Source organism: Chaetura pelagica, unplaced genomic scaffold (assembly GCF_000747805.2).
Source record: "Chaetura pelagica isolate M959 unplaced genomic scaffold, ChaPel_1.0 scaffold265, whole genome shotgun sequence".
In the NCBI taxonomy this organism is placed as follows: Eukaryota; Metazoa; Chordata; class Aves; order Apodiformes; family Apodidae; genus Chaetura; species Chaetura pelagica.
The window spans coordinates 1174704-1196329 of NW_009953449.1; the positions used below are offsets into that span (position 1 = coordinate 1174704).

Consider the following 21626-nt stretch of genomic DNA (forward strand, 5'->3'; position numbering starts at 1 on the left):
AGTGACAGGCCTTTTATATAGTAAGAAGCCACCCTTATCTTTTCAGCTGATATACATTGCATCTATAAAGGAGAGTGAGACATGACTTAGGAAATGAGCTATGGTAGGCAACAGCAGCAAGCTCAGGAATGAGTGGGGGCACATGTAAATATTTTCCACTCTTTAGAGGAAATCCATCTGATGCTTTGCTTTGGTAGGTGCAAAGTGGGGAGAGGAGTGAACATAAGATGCCTTAATCTTCCCATGGGTTAGATTTTCTGATCAGCCATAGACGATCCACCACTGGATATATCCCCAGAATGGTGTGCATATGGTGATATTTGAGACAATATTTGTCGCTTGTGCTTCATGTACAACAGTAAGAACCTAGTAGAGATGAGAGCTAAATAATCCTAAAATATGAAGTAGCTTAAAAAGCCAAAGGGTCACAGTTCAGTGAAGTGACCAAAAGACTCCATCTATCTCCCCTCTCTACTGGCAATTATGATATGTTTCACTAAATTTTTCTGCTGATGAGACCTTTGTATGAACACAAGAGAGATGAGATCCACATCTGCACAGAAGATACTAGTTCAGTCTTAGCAACAGCATCACAGAATGATTTAGGCAAGGAGTCACCTCTGGATCATCTAGTCCAGCTCCCTGCTCAGAGCAGGGTCAGCTGCAGCAGATTGCTCAGGGCCATATGCACTTGCGTTGTGAGTATTTCTATGGATGGGGACTCCACAGCTTCTCTGGGCTACCTGTTCTACCATTTGACCACCCTTACAGTAAAAACAGAAGGTATTATATTTACATGGAATTACTTGTATTTCAATTTGTGCTCATTGAATCTTGGTCTGTCATTGCACACCATGGAGAAGAGCCTGGTTCCACCTTTGCTGCTTATAACAGGGTTTATACAAATTGATGAGGTCCCCTGCCTTGAGCCTTTTCTTCTCCAGGCTGAGCTCCCTCTTTTTGTATGATGGACGCTCCAATCCCTGTAACTGTCTTTGTACCCTTTGTTGGATTTACTGCAGTAAGTGACTATTTTGTACTGGGCAGCCAAGCACTGGACCCAGCACTCCAGGTGCGGCCTCACCAGTGCTGAGCTGGTGATGCTCTGCTTAATGCAGCCCAGATGCTATTGGCCTTCTTTGTTGCAAGGGCTCACTGCTGGTTCTTGTTTAGTTTATTGCACACTCCTTAGCTTGTTATGTAGGTACTTGAGTATACAGGTATTGTGTGAACAGGGGCTCTGCTGCTCTGTCTGCATAAAGCAAAGCAGGCATTCCACACCAAATACCACTTGTGGAGAAAATTCCCTGGGAAGGAATGCACTTTTTCATCTCCATTGGCTTTGAGGTGTCAAAGTGCAAGCATTTACATGTGAATTTATCAGCCTGTGCTCCTTTGTATGGTGAGGAGAATTAGGCAGTTGCAAGGCATGGCTAAGCTAATCTCATCTATACTAGGCAGGTATGGATCACACCTGAGAAATTCCTCCTCTTAGCTTCAGTGATTATAAAGCAGATCCAGGATGACAAGTTCATATCTAGAAAGTAATATTACTGGAAAATGTATACTGGAGACATAGTCCATTAATTTACCATGTTAGGTGCCAAATGTGGGAAATTGTTACGTACAGCACTCCAGTCACCTCAGGGTTTTTCATCAAAGAATAAAAAATAACATCAAAGTAGTTTCCTTTATCCTTCTCCAGTTACAACCCCTGTTGACTTAAGCAAAATGAGAAGAGCATGTTGCTTTGAAATAAACTGCTTCTGCATCCCAAAATAATCTATTTCTAAAGTGTACATAGCAAATTGTAAAGACTTGGGGAAAGGCATCTAGTCATAAATGTTAACCATGAGGAGGCGGAATGCTGTAACTCCCACCACTCCTTCAGAAAATCTGTCATGAGATGTGCAAACCAGCCTGTTAAAAGTCACTGGCTTCTGTCACGGGAGCAGGCTGGCTTTTTGTGCTTATTTGTAGAGAAGCAGAGGGTGTAATTCTTCTAAGCCCCTACTGTTTTTCAAAGGGACAAATCTAGAGACTGAACTTCTTGTATGGGGTCATTTGGAAATTAATTTACAGTTTTCAAGTTGAATAGCTATTGTCTGGTAATAGCTGTTCTTTACTCACAAAACATTTTAACAGTTAAAAGCAATGCCATCAACTTCTACATTTTCATATTCAGTAAATATAGGGATTTTGATAACTCCAGATGAAGTTATCCTGAGGAGGAGTTTAATATTCTACAGATCATAGCACATAATTTTTCGTCATTCTTCTTGAATGTCAAGCGTGAAAAGGGAAAGCATACATTTACAAAGTTGATTTAAGAGGACCATTCAAAATATATTTCCTTATAACAGAGCAGCCTCAGATAATGCATTATTTTATTTGTAGACCCTCTTGAAAGAGGGTGGAAGACAAAAGGCACGCATGGATTTCTAAGTGTATCAAGTTAGTACACTAAGATCAAAGGCTATCTCTGCATGAGGGACTTTGCACATTCTCTTCCAGATCAGCTGCAACATCAAGGACAGGAAAATCTGCAAGGCATTTTGTTTGCTATGTGTTCAATCTCCTGTCATCTGCTAATGCAGTCTTTGTCAGAAAGTACTTAATGTTGTGGTACCCAAGTAACCTGCTTCCCTGTTTTATGTCTGTTGTTTTGCTGAACACATATCTCCTATATTCCCTGTTGGAAATTGCTGACTTTTCAGAAATTGGAGGTGATAAGCAGAACTGCTTCCCTAGGGGAAGGGAAAGAAAAAAAATGTATTGACATCCTGGTAGCAGGGCTGGTTGTGTGAATGGGACAGAGTATATTGTTGTGTCCTTGGTATATTATTGGCAGCTGAGCCTGTGTTCTCTCACCGTTTTCAGAATGACTAGTCTTATGTTGCTGTTGAAGGACAGGATAGAGGACACCAAGGTCATATGGGTGGGGGTCTTTGAAGAGAAAGAATGCACTGACCCCTGTATCAGAATAGCTGCAGGTATGTGTTCCCTTCAGTACTGCAGCAGGTCGAGGGAGGAGGTTTTGTCCCTTTACTCCACTCTGGTAAGACTCAATCTGGAATACTACGTCCAGCTCTGGAATCATCAGCGGAAGAAAGACATGGAGATGTTGTAGCAAGTCCAGAGGAGAACTATGGAGATGATCAAAGGGCTGGAGCACATCTCCTATAAGAACAGACTGAGAGAGTTGGGGTTGTTCAGCCTGGAGAAGAGAAGGCTCCAAGAAGACCTTATTGCCGCTTTTTCAATACTTCAAAGACAGATGGAGACAAACTTTTTAGCTGGGCCTGTAGCAATATGACAAGGGGTAGTGGTTGTAAACTAAATGTAGATTTTGACTAGATACAAGAAGAAATTCTTTACTGTGAGGCTGATGAAACACTGGCTTAGGTTGCCTAGAGGGTTGGTGGATGCCCCAGCCCTGGAGACATTCAAGGTCAGGCTGGATGGGGCACTGAGCGACCTCGTCTAGTTTAATATGTCCCTACTCACTGCAAGGGGTTGGACTAGATGACCTTTAAAGACCCCTTTCAACCCAAACCGTTTTACGATTCTATGAATTACCAGGATTTGGGAGGAACACACAGGGAGAAACAGAAAAAGAAAAGAGAAGGTATTTAAAATAATTTAAAATGTTTGGTTTTCAATTTCTTTTTAAATTGGCCAGTATGTTAAAATAGAATAATGCAATTTTTAGTATGAAACTAGGTTAGAGCAGGGGTGATATTCCCGAGTGCAGAATCCTGGTAATTCTTTGTCTTTCCAGCTGCATTTCCCCAGTGTTGCAAGATAAAGTTGGCAGGGAGTAGTTTGTCAAATTAGCTTTGTGAAAATCTTTCTTCTCAGGAGATTTAACAACTTTGCTTTCCTGAGAAGGGTATAAGCTTCACCAGAAGTGGACAACAGTTACTTGGTGGCTTTCCATGTGCATTTTATGATGTATAACTATTTCTTGGATTCCTTCATCTTTGATAAAGCCTAATCAAATTACAGAATAACAGAATTGTTCTGGTTGGAAAAGACCAAGATCATTGACTAAGATCAAGACTAAGATCATTGAGTCCAACCATTAACCTAACTCAATTAGGTGCTAAACCATGTCCCCAGTCAGCACATCTACACATCTTTTAAACACCTCCAGGGATCATGATTCAACCACCTCCCTGGGCAGCCTTTTCCATTATTTAATAACCCTTTCAGTAAATAATTTTCTTCTAATATCCAATCTAAACCTCCCCTGGCACAACCTGAGGCTGTTTTCTCTTGTCCTGTTGCTTGTTACTAGGGAGAAGACACCAACCCCCACCTCACTACAACCTCTTTTCAGGTAGTTGTAGAGAGCTGTAAAGTCTCCCCTCAGCCAGGGGAGAATTAGGAACAGGTAACACAAGTTTCCCAGCAAGGGCTTTGTTTTTTTGTCCCCCCAGTTAATCTCCTACCTGTGAAGATGACTGTGCTGAAAGTGTTCTCTTGCAGTTAGGGTGTGGGACCATGACAAGAGATCTTAACGGAGGAGTATTTCAGCTCTTATTACTCTGGGAGTGACAGAGGAACAGACATCCCTCTTTCAGTGTGTGCTGGGAGAGTTCTTGTACATTGGTTGCACTGTTAACATGTAGAGGTGATTTACAAACAGTGGGTACAAGGAAATTGGATGTTCCTGGTCCCAGATACTAGTGGTAATGAACATCAGGTGACTGTAGTACCAACTCATGAAAGCAGCTGGTTTCTGAGAAAATCTGACTCTATAATGCACAGATGTTTTATAAGGGGGAAATAGGTACTTAATAATTACTAGTCTGACGGGAAATAAAAGGGAAAAGGCAAAAATTTAAATAAAGGGGGGGGAAAAGTTTGTGGGGTTTTTTTTTCAAATTCTGTATTGATAAAGCACACAAGGGTATCCAGGAAGAGCAGTATGTTGGCAGTTTCTTGTATTTTAATGCATAGCTTCAAAGTGCATTGTCAACAACTATGTACGTATTCATGTGTGTGCCTGTATGTACCTATAGATATGGGTTGCCTGCAAGCAAGTACTTCAGTATTTTGATGTTATTCTTCTAGAGAATGATGTAAGACTCCTCTGCACAGGGTCTGAGAGAATCATGTGTTGGGTAGCCATTCCAGAAATTTATCTAAGCAGCAGGGTTCTGTAGGATTTTTTTCTGGAATTATGTATATCACTAAGCATTATACATTCGTCTTGCTCCTCAGAGATAAGCATTTAATTTATGATGGGCAAGATTTTATTTAAAGGTTTTCTTTTTGGAGTATAGCATGTTCCTGTTCCAGATAGAAAGGAGGTATGCTTCTTTTTCGTCTTACTTTTTTGTGGTTTTTTTCTGGTGCTTTGGAGATCTGTTTTGCCTGCTAGTATGTAAAATATTGTGTGGGAAGTAGGTGAAGGTGAGTAAGGTTGAAAATGACAGTGAGTTAGATCTCAGACATTTAAGACTGTCACAGGAGCTCAATTTTTTAAAAGGTGTTGTTACAATGTTGATATGTAGCTAAAAATCTACAGCTTAACTAGGGATAAAGCAAGCTGTTATCAAACACTTGAACAAAAAGTTGTTACTAACTTGTGCCAATGTAGGTTTATCTCAGTATTTCAAGCCTTTTTGGATGAAATATCTCCGTGTGGTGAATGTTCTTTGACCAAGGGTTTTGACAAGGGCTTTGTGGTTTTGTCGTAAGCAAAATAAAACAATGGTATTTAATTCTGCCCACATACTTCATCCAAAACTAGATCACAAATGGCATTTTTATCTTGTTTATAGTTGATCTTCTGTGCGGCAGCAGATGCTTTAGTCTGTTGTCGTCTCCCGTGTTTTAGTGACTGTTTTTGACAGAGCAATTTGCTTTCAGGTATCTTGTTTTACTTTTGTGTTTGCTGTCCTTATGCCTGATGTTGTGGGAAAGTAATTTCTTCAAATTGACAATGGTAATGATTTGAGTAATTAAATGGCAATTGAATTCCAAGTCTACCAACAGCATTGATGTGCTGATATACCAGATCATCATTCTCCAGGAAGGACTTGTCTACCAGTCATCTCCTGTTACAATCTAAGATATGTTTTGGATAATTCTGCTTGATTTGAAACGCTTTCAAAAATTTCCTCTCATGCTAATTAGCAACTGACTAAATGGATGCAGTCTGGTAAGGTGCTGTTCCATTTACAAGTTTAGTTTCAGACTCATTAATCAGATTCGGTTTCAGTAGCTTCTGGAAAAATTTTGTCAGCCAGAGAAAAATGTGCAGCCTCTAGGACCAAAATCCACAAAGTTAAGGTATGGCAAGCATGACAGATACAATAGATAAGACAACATTGCTCTCAGTATTTTTCAAGTGGGAAAGAATGAGATCTGTGTATTTTTAATTATATGAATTGCACGGGAGGTTGTTCTGCGTTTAGAAGTGTGTATTCTTTGCATATGGCAGGCTTTATACTAAGTTATTAGTAATCTAGGGACTTATTTGATTTCCATTAAATACGCATATTTAATATGTGCAAGAACTCATAAAATGCACTGAAATACAGTTGCAACACCTCATGAAGAGCAGTCAGACCTATGAAGTCAAGTTACAATGGATTATTGCTGTTAGCACACTACCTGACTGCACCTTTTTAATAGCAGTTTGACCTTTCTATTTGAATTTTCTGGCTTTTGTGGTTTTAAGCAATAGTTGGACGTGTAGGATGCATTTACTAGAAGAATTGCTTTCCACTATCCTTTTCTGAATACTGCAGGACTTTGACTGGTTTTGAATATTTTAAGAGTTTCCGGTTGTGTAAAAAACGATTAATTGCTTTTGAAAGCAGGCCATGTTAGCAGCTGTTGATAGGTCTCCTTACATCTCTTTTTCGTGTTTTTGTGAACAACTGACCAAATTAGATTCGTCACTCTTGGCTTGTGGTGATTTTAAATTGAAATGGAATATATTAAAGCATCCAACCATGCAGATTATATTGCAAGCCTCATTTAATTTCAAACATTCACACAGTATAGTGAAAAGCAAGATTTTTTCAAATGTGTGATTGTGACTGTACCTTTAGTGACTCCAAAGGTCATCTGTAATAGGTGCATAATTTAGTAGTGTTAGATATCTGATTCCTGAAAGCACGTTCTACAATATTACGTATACATTAAAGGTATAGAGTGAAAAAATCAAATTGTTATCATTTCACTGATATGCTGTTCTTGATACCATCCAAGCCCTTACTGGTCAGTAGGCTGCTGCATTGAAACCTTCGTACATAATTGGACAGTTTTTATCCATAGATCTCAGAACTGTCCATTCTGAAATGCTGAGGCACTGAAGCATACATTAGCCTTTGTAGAGGTGGCATGAAGCTGTTCCTTATTCCAGGTTATCATATGACAAGATTTTCCTGCAGTGTTCACAACAATAAAATACGTTTCTAAAATATTTTCCTCATATTTTATTAACTGGCACCTTCTTAAAACCTGCAGAGGCTTGGTAGTATCCTCTGGTTGAGAGTCAATAGAAGTACTGACATAATATATTTTTACATAGACTCTCTGTATCCCTCTCTTTACCATTGTCTTTGAAAATAAATGTCTCCCCTGTGCTTGTTCAGATGTAAATGTCCTGAAAGTTAACATTGTGAATATTTGGTGTTTGCAAAGAGGGATCAGCCTTAATGCACAACTCGAAGCAAATTTTTTTTCAGGTTTGCATGTAGCTTAATGCAAAAGAACAGTAGTGACATGTCAGCTTTCAAACAGGAATTCCTGTATGATTTTTGAAAAATACTGCATAGGCTTTTAATGTAATTTATGCACAGAAAAATTACTACTTACTCCAGCATTTTTAAAATATTATATGGTATGTACATGCCATTCTGTGCACAACTATTTCCTTTCTAGAAATCCTTCATGAGAGTAGTGGATACACCTTAGTGTCTAGATAGCAGTTCAGATAATCCGACGAAAAGCCAAGGCACCTGTCACTTAGTCTTTACCTGGATGACAGCGTTGTTGGGTCAGGCCGGAGTTCCACTCCCTTAGCTTGATTTACTGATAGCCAACTGGATCTGAAGCAAATGTTTCCATAAAAGATTACTGTGGTAACTTGGTCAAATTAGATTTTGTGCCGACCCTCAACAGCTTAAAGTTCATGTTAGTTCATGTTTTCCTTTTAATTCAAGTACGTAAGATTATTTTTTATACCTTTGGAAGAAAAGCCACTGCAGTGCTTTCTGTGACTAAAAGATAACAGTTAAGCTCTCGCCAGTGTTTAGTTTCTGTTTCGTTTTGCTCCTTGTAAAAGACCCATGACCAAGAAATAAAACTGAAGAGGAGTAACTGTAGAATATTGGTAAGTAAAGACAATACGCCTCATACATACCATTAAAGCAGCTATAGCCTTTGTGTCACTCATAGGGCTGCAGATCTTGCAAGTTCTGAGAAGTTTCTGGGTTTCTCAATAACTGCAGTGTCTCCACTGTGTTTCTGTCATTATTTATTAGTTTTCTCCATAGATTTTACAGCTTGTACTTGGATTTTTGTCACCAGATTTCAATTCTAGTTGCACTCTAGTTGTACGTAGCTATTTCATATAAATCCATTCTTGGAATAAATTACATGGGTGACAAATACTACATACCTAGATGCTGTTTACTGACTTCTTCACTTCTCATTTTGTTTGTTGTTTTTTTTTCCTTATTTTAAACTCTGATTTGTTAAGAAGTTTTGTGTTCAAGAAGAAAGTAAAGCTGACATTTGATTGATATTTTCTTTAGCATAAATATCAAAACGGAAGCTGTGATACTTAGATATTCTCATGAATCATCTTAGTAGTCCAAACGAATTTATCTTCACACGTGGTGAACAACAGAGAGACCTGTTTCACAGTGCCAGAAAATATTTAGCTTCTATTCAAGATATTCTTTAAGGCATCCACTTTATAATGAAAAGAGTAGCTTACTGATCATGTTCATGCTCAAAAAACACATACTCAATTGCAAAAAAACCCAAAATAAACCAACACCCAAAACCAACCCAAAACAAAACACAAAAACAGGGAAAAAATTTACAGATTTTTTTTTTTTTTTTGACCAGGAATTCCCCTATGAAGAGAGGTTCCTGAGTAAGACTTGTGCAAGTTTAAGAACTCATGCTCAGATCTATGATGTGTCTCTGGATGAACTTATAATCATTTGCAAATATAGAGTTAGTAATGCAAAGGGCTCTAGCCAACACCAGAGTGTAAGTTAATTACTAATACAGAAAAGAGCTTTCGTATCCAGTTCTCTTTCAGGTAGGTACGAAATACAGCGAGAAAGTGTTCCCAGCACAAAAGAATTGTGTCCATTTTAAACATGTATTAAATGCCTTGAACAAAACTCCTTGATCAAAAAGTCTTGCAAACTGTTGCATGTCTTGCTGGGATGCAGCTATCTGTCCAGGCCTTTTCTGGCCAGCCTAAGTTCACATTTACAATTAAGGTATCTGGAAAACAATTTTTAATATAGGACTTTCACTGGTGTCCTGATCAAGACATAGTGTGAGCACAGGATATGAGAATTCCTGTGCAGGATACTTAAAATGCCTAGAGGCTTAATGTGGATTTTAAGAAGCAGTTGCCAATATCAATCTAATGCCATAATACTGACTAAAGTATAATCAACTATGTTAGCCAGGTCTCAGCACTGATTCCGAGCCTTTTCCCTTGGCCCAAAGTGTTCTCATTCTTTCCTTTTCCATTCTTCCCATTCTTTATGGGTCTACTTCAATATTTATTCTGTTTACATGAGTTTCAGTGGTAGTTTTCTGTGAGGATGAAGTTCTAATTGTTATCTTCATGTAAAGTTTGTAATTAGACACAAAAACATTTTTTTCTTCAGTATCACAAATCCAACGCATTTTTAAGGGAACATTTGGGTCTATTGTTTGCAGAGCCATACATTTGTCTGATGGAGTGGGCTAGAACATTCATTTTCCTGCTCAGTTCCTCCCATCTAAATTGTGGAGTACTTAGTCATCTGAACCTGTGATTGTGCAGTGGATTATGTGTTCTAAAAACCATTACGGCTGTGAGAGTAGTACCTGGTATCATCAAAAGACCTTCACATGTTCTGTCTCACTAAAAAAGAAGGTGTATTTGTATTAGTGAAGACAGTTTCAGGAGGCACAACACAGTTACATCTTCCAGACCTCAGAACAAAACTGAGTTAAAAAGGAAGCATAACTTTCCATGATGCCTAACAAATTATTTCACTGCACCTTTTACATCCATCTTAACCCTAACATTCTTCCTTCCCATGTGGTGAGTGACGACATTCACTGCATGTGCCTCTTTCATTGTTTATGAAGTAGCTTCTTACCAAAAATCATAGACTCATAGAATGGTTTGGGTTGGAAAGGACCTTAAAGATTATCTGGTTCCAACCCCTCTGCATGGACAGAGACACCTCCCACTATATCAGGTTGCTCAAAGCCCCATCCAGCCTGGCCTTGAACACTTCCAGGAATGGGCCTTCCACAACTTCCCTGGGCAACCTGTTCCACTGTCCCACCACACTCAATAGTGAAGAATTTCTTCCTAATGTCTAACCTAAATCTCCCCTCTTCCATTTTAAAGCCATTGCCCCTTGTCCTCTCGCTACATGCACTTGCGAGAAGCCCCTCCCCAGCTTTCCTGTAGCCCTTTCAGGTACTGGAAGGCCATTGTGAGGTCTCCCTCTCTCCTCCAGGCTGAACAACCCCAACTCTCTCAGCCTGTCTTCATAGGAGAGGTGCTTCAGCCCTCAGATAATCTTCATGGCCCTTCTCTGGACTCGCTCCAACAGCTCCATATTCCTCTTATGTTGAGTGCCCCAAAATTTTACACAGTACTCCAAGTGGGTCTCAAGAGAGCAGAACAGAGGGACAGAATCACCTTCTTTGGCCTGCTGGAAGATGTCTGTGCAGTAAAAGGTAGATTATTGGAAACTTTCACTGTGAAGAATATTTCACGTTTTCTTCTCGGCTTGTTTTTTCCTGTTGCTCTTTTTCAGTCTGCAAGTTTGGCCACATCCAGTGTGACTGTATCCTCTTAAGTTCTGGTTTTATTGCACATGGTGCAGAAGGCTGCAATAAATACTGGTGGGCTTATAGCAGAAGTTAGTGCCCCTTCAGTATGTAACTTGTGAACATGTTTAGGCAGTTCCAAGACTGCCTGTAGTAGACAGACATCCATGTGTAGATCACTAAATTAAATGGTGCTAAATGCTTAAAGACCTTTATAGTTTGTTACAGATTATTAAAGGCTCATGTAAGTTCAAAAACTAGTTGAAAATATTTATGGAAGGAAAAAGTCAACCCAGAGTTACTCTGCACAGGAAAAACACTGTCAGTTCAGGAAACTGCTGGACTTCCAGGTCTCTGGAAGCTGTTTTTGTAAGCCAGGGTTGTGTCACTGCATGATTGTGTTCTTCCAGGGTATCTGCTTTTCTTCTCTCCAAGGCAGAATTTGGGGCTAGATGGACCTTTTGTCAGACTAAATGTGGCCCTTTTTTATTTGTATCGTGAAACGTTCCCATGCTGGGAAGATGGATGTCTCTCCCTATGGATAGGAGATATTGCTTTCCTCAGCACTGTTGTGGGATTGGAAGAACAACGTGTAATGGGTTCTTCCCTTTGCAAAAGCTGAATTGTTGCTGCAGTGCAGCTCCACGCTGAGCTCTCATGTACAGGACACAAGTCCCACAACACTGTTGGTAGCAATAGCTCACAGGGCATGTTAAACTCACTTTTTATTTTCTGCAGAGCATGTGGTTGTCTAATTCATTAATATACTGTGGGCAGTCATGTTGCTTTCTAATCTTAATTTTTATTTAATCAGTGGCACTAGGAATTTGACTAGCTCAGTGTTGCTATTTCACATGTACATGAAGGTAGTTTCCCTGTTGTGGTGAGTCAAGCCAGATAGTTAAATAGAAAGCAGCAGTAAAAGACCATGACCATTCCTCCCACCCTCAAAGAGTGTTTATCTTTGCACCTTATCTTCAGTGTGCTTTTTGAGTGGCTGGTTTGCCAGCTGCATAAATCTACATTGTTCTCATTTATTTCTTTTTAATGGATGTCAAAGCAACAACTTGTCATCCAGGACTTAATTGCTACAGATACTGTGTCAAATGGAAGCAAAATAGAGCAGCAGACTCATACTGAAGTTTCATTTTAAGCTTTCTAACTCAACTTTTAGAAAATTTAGCCAATTCTGTTGATTTTTATCCTAATTTTGCACACTCATTTGAAATGTGCAGATGACTCTTTTATCATATGCTAGATATCTGTTTTCACTATTACTGTCAAAATGCATTTTACCAATTTCAGCAAAATTAAGACTAATGCTTGCTCTAACTACAGGTACAAGTTCTTGGTTTTAAAAGCCAAGTCCTTTATTGTATTCTCTCCCCCCTCTCCAAGAGACAAGAAGTGGGGCTTTCATCCTTGAAGACTTGTGAGCTTTTTATGAGACTGAACACTGCCCAAATTCAAATTATATTGAAATTATTAAAGTACCTCACTGAGAATGACTTAGAGTTACTGACTTGAGCATCTTCAGCAATAGAAGAGAAATGTTTTATGCCCCCAAAAAATAGATACCAGCAGTGGCATCTCTGAAAGAAAAGCTGGAAATGTAGCAAGCTGGTTTACTTCTCTCAAAAGTCTAGGTTCACATCATTAGTTATTATTTGTATTATGCTGCTATCTAGAGGTCTGATGCACCACAAATAGGCAGTTTTGAAGACCACTCCTGCCTAAAGAATTTGCAGTGACAGAGAGAAGCAGTAGGTCAGAGGGGGAGGTGCCATCAAACCTGTTCTACAGACAAAAAATGAAGCCTGAATTAATTCATCAACTGGTCCAGTATAATGTTGAAAAGCTGTGGCAAAGCTGAGCGTAGCACCTACATCTTTTGAATGAAGATTCAGTGCTAAGCAGCTGTAAAAGCAGTGTGAATAATCTGTCCTTTTTTCTTTATATTTCTCTGATGATGCAAATAAAAGTGGAAACTGATAGTGTCTTTCTGATAAGGGTATCTCAGTTTCATGAGCACTTACAGTAGAGGAATTTATATTAAGCTTTAATAAGTGCAAAGAACTGTGAATGCTTTTCATCAAGTCTTGCTAGCAGATATCTTCATTACTCTTTTTCTGATGTATTTTGTGGGCTTTGTTCACGCCTAGATTTGTCTTTGGTTATCTTGACTATGTTTGGTTCTGGTTTTTGATATTGTGGAGAGTTTCTGCTTATTTGCTTTTCTGTTTTTAGAAACTTGACCTTGATTTTCATCCAAGTTATCTCTGAACTGTCTTTTTAAAGGAAAATGCTTCCCAATATTTTAATCTTTGTAGGATGAAGTCTAAGTAATTCCATCTGTAATTCATTCCTGTCTGCACAGTCAGTAGTTGTACAAAGTTGAGTTTCATTTGGAACAGGCTTGCATAACCCAAACCCAATATATTTTAGTTCTGTTACAGTACAAATAACTGTGTTTTCTGACTTTGCAACGGGTTAACACTAAGGAAAATCAGTTTCAGGCTGACTGGATAGTTCATCTCTTACTGCCATCTCATTTTTGCAACATTATTAGCATTTGGTCAAAAGGAAGAATAGGTTGATGATTGTAAAACAGCCACTAAAACACTGAGAAAGTCAGTAAATATGTTTTTTATAAAATAATTCATAGGAAAACAGGAAAAAGAGGATGCAAGGCCAGTTACATATCATGGGAAAATGAATGTCTTCTGACTCTGCCATAATAATAATTTCCTCCTTCCCCATTTCTCCTAAGCCAATATACTCAGAGTACTCTTCAGTGATAGTATATATAAAGGATATCCTCCAAAAAGAGATTGGCAGGTTTAATTTGTTTGATGTGTGCAATCACAGTCCATGTTAAATTCAAAATGCTTGTCCAATCAAGGATTCAATATAGAAAAGAGGCAGCAACAAGCATTCAGTACGCTGTAATAAAGAAATCTGTTGATTGAAAACAGTTTGTATATTTTGGAAATGATAGGGAATGTAATTGGTAAGAAAGAAAAGGATAGGGCTTCATAAATAATAGGAAATAGAGCATATTTTTTCCACTGATAATGCTAACTCAATTTAACAATGTTCTGGTGCTGAATTTTCCTGTTCAGTAAAATAAGTCTGGTAGATCTTCCGGTATTTCATGATTAACGGAAGGAGCTCTTTATTTTGGTCGTGCCATCATTAATGTGTTGAATTTCAGCGGTAATGACCCTCTCTCTTTCTCTTATCTTTTTTTTTCCTCTGTCTCCTAACCCTTAGGTAGTATATATGAAGAAGACGAGGATTTGGCAGGCGAGCTTCTCAGTCAGACATGACTTTAAAAACACAGCTATCCAAGTGCTTTTATGAACTTTCAAAGGCTATTTTGTAGGCTGTATAAGATGAAAAGACCTTGATGTGTCAGGCTAACTTCAGTATGTCTTTAAAACCTAATTATAATTGAAGGCCAAGACAAGCTCAACAGTTCACCCTTGTTCTGCACCACACTGTCCGTGTAGTCTTTTTTTTTTTTCTGCAGTTCACTCACCGTAACTCTTTTTATTTTTGGAGCAGTAAGTACTTGAATAGACTTTTAGCACATGGATCATCTCTACAAAGGCTTGCAACACTGCCAGGCTTGAAAATAGTGAGTTTCCATAGGCTTACTTCATGTTCTTAAGTTTCTGAGGATCAAACCTCTGTCTTGTTTCTTATCTTGCATGTGAGCATGTTTGTGTAAGCTTGTATTATGATATTAATATGTCCTTTTTTTAAAGACTGTGTTAAATGGACACGTAGCTGCAGCTGTTTATGTAGTAATTTAAACTCTTGTAATCTAGTAGGAGGAAGTACTTGAGAGTCAAAAGCTAGGAAATAATACAGCTAACAATGCAATTTTATGTGGGAAAGATTCATTTATTATTAAGTTTCTCAATAATTTTATGTTTTGTATTGAGAAAATATATTGCTCTCTCTGTTATATAAGGTTACCCAATATTTGGAGATAAAATTATACCTAAGTGGTCATGGTAGTTGTGGGAAATACAATGTGTCAAGCTGAATTTTTCTTCAAGTATTCTCATCTGATGATCATAAATATTATGACATTTTGAAGAAGTGCTCTTAAGACTGAAAAAGAAAAGAAAAACTTAATATACAAAAATGTGAAGATCTCCCTATTAGCTTGAGTAGTTGGGCGGTATTGGATTGTGAACTGGGGGTTGAGGAACAGTGCACCTGCAGACAGGGATTTCCAGGGAATGATGGGTGTCTGTGGAGTGGTAGCTCCAACAGGTATATCCAACAGGATCTGATGCTTGGTGTTAGAAAGTAAGCTTGCAGAAATCTGTTCCTCGTCAGAGCTACATGGATTATGTGATGTCCATAACAAATCTAGAAATAAGTAATTGCGGCTTTGAGGCCTTTAAGTTTACTGAACATGCTGTGGGGACATTGAGTTTGCAGGGGCAACCACTCATCTGCTCATGCACAATAATATTTGAGGGCTTCTTTTACTGAGCTTTGAGGTTTGATACTTCCCTCTCCAGAACCAATGCAGTAAAAATTCCACAAAAGCATGCATCATCACACACACTGATGGTTTTATTCTTTCTTAACAACTTCAAGCCGAATCTTGGGACCTCATCCAATGTTTTTTCTGCAAAACCTGGGATTCAGAAGGAAGATGATTTTTACATAAACCTGAAGTGGAGAAGTGATAATAAATATGATTTATAGTGAGCAATGAGCAAAATGCAAGGTATTTTTTGTTCACAATTTTTAACCAGTCATTGGCATGGTTGGAATGATGCTACAGGTTGAGAAATGGTCACAGAATCCTATCACTCAAAAGAGTATTTTGAAGGCTCTATTGAAACCCTACAGTTCCTGAGAATTTCTCTCCAAGAGGTAGTTGTTTTCTTATAATCAGGAAGTGTGATTTAAAATCTGCATTAATACATTCAGACTAAACCTTAGAATATTGTAGCCTACTGCCAGTTAACTGTAAGTCTCATTTCTAGACAGTATGTTAAAATACATGAAAAGGAATTGTTAGTATGCCTGGTAAAATAGCTGTTCCCATTATCTTCTCTCTTTCTACATACCTGTTTTAAGAGAGAAATTTTTTCCTCTGTGTATTTCGGTGTCAACAGTTTCTACTCTTCAATGATGGACAACAAGTTAACAACATAAAATGGGTGTTGACAGTTCTTTAAAATGAAATAATGCTTGATATAACCTCAAGTTTCTCTCTGAACTTTGACCAAACAACAGAAAATCTTAAAAAGGAGGGGCCCAGTGCTGTCAAGCACAGAATTACAGGGGGGAAAAATTAATCTAAATAGTGAGGGAGAAGTCTGGGTTCTCTTGCATGATATTTAGCAGCAATAGTAAGAAGAGGGATGATTCTTTCTTTGTGTAATGTGCAGTAGTTACAATAAACACAAGATTTCCAAATCTCAGAGGACTCTCTTGACAGTTGCTTGATAACAGCTTTTTTCACTCCATAGTTTTGACAGTTTGTATGTGTTGCCATATCTAGTATAAACTAAAACATCACTGTCATTCTGTTTTTCTTTCTTCCGTGCCTTCCTTTTCTTTATTTTTATTCTGTCTTTAGGATAATGAAAAACACAGGCTTTTAATTTGTAGGCTTGAGAAAGACAAGTTGTGTGTGGTGAGTGGCATGTAGTTGAGTTTTGAAAGTAGTCAGATTGAATAGCTTTGCTGTTTGGTTTTTTATTATTATTTTGTTTTTATTTTTTTCTGTGGTTTGTTGTTTCTTTCACTGTTTCTTTAAAAGTGTATTTGTTTGTGTTCTAACCTTTACCAGGCCAATCAGTATGCCCCAGTTAGTACACCTGAGTGTAACTCTATGGGCAATATGAAAACACTGCAGTGCCCAGGATACTGCTGTGTTCACACTGGCACTGGATGTTTTCCTCATGGTTTTCCTTTTTTTTCCGCACAGAGATCCACAAAACTGCAGCCTATGTGGTAGCAACTCTTCCCAACCTATTTCCTTGCTTTCTCTTACGTTTCTGAGTGATATTCATGATAATACTGGAGTAATGCACCAGTTTAGAGAAGCTGCTGGGAAGTGAATGTTGCAGGGGGAGACTTGAGGGATGCCTGCGTAGGAGAGAACTGCCAGTTCCAGGAGTATCCTGGTTTCTGCAGCTACTGCTCAGTTGTTTTGGTTTACCACAGTAGATTATATGTCCCTGGGTAAAGGATGACTTCATTTAACATTTGGATTTATTTATTTTTTTCCCTGATCTATCTAAGGTTATTTTGTCATCAAACCAAATTTGCTTTAGCACAGCAAAGTGCCCAGTGTTGTCATCTGGCATGTTACAGACAAATTCCAATTACTTTTCTGCTTCAAGCTATTGTTAAACACTACGAGCTAGCTGACAGTAAAATTATAAATACAGGTGTTGTCACACTACACTATAATCAGAATTTTAATTTGAATTTTCATTTGTAAAGCCTTTTTTTAACATGAAAATGGGAATAGAATTAGTTTTATTGACAGTAAAAAGACATTATGAAAGCTTCCTAAATCATTACCTGTATTTAGTAGCGGGGGAAAAATTGTATATGTTCGGATAAAAAGAAGAGTTTTATTATCACATATTTACTCATTACATTTGGTGGTAAATAAAACTAGGAAGATGTGTTTGACAAATGATTGACGTAACTTAGTACATTTTCACTTCATCAGAACAATAGACAGAGATAAATATATATTTGCTTTTGTTTTGTTCTGCTATTACTAATGCAAGCCTGAGCTAAAATCTTCAAGCAAATTAAGTAGAGCCTGTTGACTCTGCATGCAGTGCTAAACTTTATTTTGCAATTTTCTCCTCTTACATAGATTCATCATTCGTTGCTTTCTTCCCTTTATTTTTTTTTTTTCTCCTGCTTTTTCTTTGCTTGGTGGTTGGAGTGGTTCCCCGTTCTCAAGACCCTTTTTTTTTTTTTTCCTCGAGGCATTTAGTGTCGTGTCTGCCAGATTTCAGTGATGAGCAGCGAATTGCTTTTAAAGTGGGCATTATGCCAGTTCAGCAGCACAATGGAAAACCAATCTTCCACCATTCTACTTTTGATGCTGTTATTGTAGCATTTTAGATAACTGCTGCCACAAAAAAAGATGTGCTCAATTGCTACCAGTTAGTCAAGTTAAATCCAGAGTAGCATTAAAATTACTCTGAAAACTGTTTGTCAGAGGTCATGTGCTGTCTGTGGCTACAGCACATAGGATAGATGTTCTGTGCTGTGTGTGGGTTTTTCTTTTTGCGTTATTATTACTGTGACTGACCAGCTCTCTAAATAGCCCTTCACTACCTGTTTACTTATTGTCTTCACCTCACTGCTGAAAATATATGTCAAACAGAAATGTTGAAAAGTTTCTGTAAAGTGCTGGAAATAGCAGGGGAGTGAGTTGTTCAGGGTGCTACAGTTTGTACAGTGTGAAAGAGAAAAAAAAGAAAAAAAAACAACGAGGGGAGAGCAAGAACATAATTCTCTGGTTTCTGTAGCAAGATTACTGTTTTCATCTTTTTATCTTCACTTTTCAACCACTGAGTTCACTTTTCTTTTTTTTTTTTTTAATAGCACAAATGGAATTTATCCACTTTCTTGCTCTTTTCCCCTTCAGCTCCTCCTCTTCCTCTTTATTCTGCTGGCTTTGCTTGTGAATGAAAGGGTCTGTTACTACCGCTGTAGGATAGATGGCAGTTGCAAAGGGGGATTATAACACTAGGTGACTTTTAAATCAGTTGTTTTCCAATAAAACACAAACAGAAAGATTATTTATGGCTGGTGGGAATTAAAAGAGGAAGGATATTTTACTTGCCTCTGGGCAAGACTTTATTTCATAAATTATATAATACCTACACAGCCTGAATACTTGTTTCACTTCCTTGCATCACTGCAAAACCTGCGTTACACACTGGATTACATTCTGGCTGTTTTTAACAGGGAAGCAGCCTTCTGTGTCCCTCAGTAGGTTGCACCACTGTGGAGGGTAGGACTGCAGATTGCAGCCACAGGCAGCTCCTGCAGGACAGCAAAAGAGCTGACCAAGTTGTGAGTTTCAACCTTGTGTTTAGGCATCTAAAAAACATACTCAGTTTTCAAAGGACATCATGTTTGCAGCCTGGTATGTGTTAGCACTGCAGTAGTCCGTGGTGAAGACTAGAAATATGTTTAGTCATCTAGGTAGGCAGCACCAGTAGCATACCTTTGAAAATCTTTCCCGTAGCCCACAGGGTTGCTCTTCCTCGGCAGGACAGGAGTGGCATCTCCCTCTGTCATGGGAACACCTTCAAAGAGAATTCACTAATATCTGTCAAGCTCTTTACAGTCCCCCAATAGGTGGCAGTGTGGAAGTGTGCAGGTGTTGTAATTAGGTGTGTTCTTAAAGATGGGCATTTCCTTACTGGTTCTGTTGATTTCTAGCCATTGAGGGCTTGCTGCCTTAACAGTAGAAATGTTTGGACTCTCACATTTTTCTCTTCAGGGAGTCTTTTTTAGCAGTGCATGTAGTTGCTACTTCTAACACTAATATATAAGTCACTGGAACTGTTTTTACCCACATTTCTCATCAGACCTGTGTGCTTGCTGGATAAATACCTTGCAAAAGAGAATGCCTTTAAATTATTGTTATGGAGACAGAATGACTAGAAAAGTGAAGAAGGTTTCTTGTTCATGGTGTTCAGGAAGAAAAGTGGTGCCATCTTCCTTGCAGAAGTAGAACTGAGTCCACCAGGCAACATAATTGAAAAGCTAAAAGGCAGAGAATCTTAGTGATTCACACACACAGCCTTTATTAAGTAGGTAACATAAATAGCTGTGATTTAAAAAAAAAAGTGAACACTAGATTAGTTTTCAAAACAAAATGGGAGTGTTAACTCCATAAGAAACACTTCATACATCAAATAATTATACCTATATATAAGTTTAAGAAGTCCTTTTTTGTTTTGGTTTGGTTTTCTCCTTTCTTTTTAAACTAGCATTTCAGTTTTTCAAGGTTTATAGCACAAGTCTCCTTGTTCCTTGATCACAAACCTGTCTACATACTGAGGAACTTGAGGAATTTATCTGCATGCATTTACATAGTCTCTGTACATAAGTGCAATCTCAGAAAGACCTATAAAACGTGTGTCCACTAAAGTTACTCTTAGAGGTAATTAGGGCAGTAAACTAGCTAGATAAATTAAGATCAGAGGAAATGGAAACAAATGAAGTTTGGTTACAACTACTCAAAAGTGTAAGCATTTCACAGAATCACAGAATCTCAGGGGTTGGAAGGGACCTCCGAAAATCATTGAGTCCAACCCCCCTGCCGGAACAGGACAAAAAAAAAACCAAAAAAAACACACACCAACTGGGGCAGATCACTCAGAAAGGCATCCGGACAGGTCTTGAAAGTCTCCACAGAAGGGAGACTCCACAGCCTCTCTGAGGAGCCTGTTCCAGGGCTCTGTAACCCTCACAGTAAAGAAGTTCTTCCTTATGTTGAGGTGGAACTTCCTATGCTTGAGTTTGAGTCCATTGCCCCTTGTCCTATCACAGGGCACAAGTGAGAAGAGCTTGTCCCTGCCTTCCTGATGTCCAGCCCTCACATATTTATAGACATTAATTAGATCCCCCCTCAGTCTTCTCCTGTCTAGACTGCAAAGCCCCAGGTCTCTCAGCCTTTCCTCATAAGACATCATCCTTGTAGCCCTCCGTTGGACTCTTAGGTAGATCCCTCTAATTTCAGGAAATTAATTTTTTTCTTTTGCCATTGTTTCTGCATTGAGTATATTTGCTGATGGGAAAGAAAAAGAATCAATTAGGGTGGGTTTTTTTATTATTTATAGGCATGGTACACACTCTTGCTCTCTTCCTGGCCTGTATTTTGGGGGTATGACATGGAAAATCATGACATGTTCTTGGTTAGATGTTGAAGAATTCCTTGCTGAAGAGCCACCTACAGGAAGCATAAACAGAGGAGCAATTTTGGAGCTAATTTGCTCTCCAGCCAAGGAGGAGGGAGGGAAATTAATCTTGAATGGAACAAAACCCAGTTTTTACAGATGAGTTGCTCAGTATCCTAGAAAATATTTAATAAAAGGTAAGCTTTCTAGGAAGAAAATATAGCAATAAGGATTGAGATGCTTACAGTGTTAACAAATGTTAAAATAGAGGTTTTGGCTGTGAAATCAGCTTTTTTTTTTTTTTTTTTAAGGAGAAAAATTAATTGAGGTAACTGTTATGACTCCTTGAGAAAAAACATAAGTTGATCTGCAACACAGTTTAGGTGGAGACTGGTTAGGCTAGAACTTGACCTTCACCCACTTCTTTAAAGAGCTAATAACAGATGCTGACTTTAGATTTGAGATAACAATTTATAAATATATACTGCATATACTAATGTAATTGCCTTTGAATTTTCAGGTTTAATCTTAATAATATTAATGAAGTGATTTGAAGTTTTGAAACACATGCCTTTCAGCCTGTATAATCCATATATATTGGTCTGCAAGAAGATCTAGAATACCTTTGCTCTGGCAAATTGCTTCTCTGGTCGG

The 21626-nt window shown here is 38.3% G+C and overlaps 1 protein-coding gene across 1 annotated transcript in view; it reads left to right on the forward strand.

Annotated features, from left to right (window-relative positions):
* The window catches only part of POLA1 (polymerase (DNA directed), alpha 1, catalytic subunit), a 202571-nt gene that overhangs the window by 171502 nt on the left and 9443 nt on the right, over positions 1 to 21626 (forward strand). Inside the window, exon 36 of the mRNA XM_009998493.1 lies at positions 11788 to 11795. Coding sequence (XP_009996795.1) covers positions 11788 to 11795 — 8 coding nt within the window. The remainder of the gene's footprint in view (positions 1 to 11787; positions 11796 to 21626) is intronic.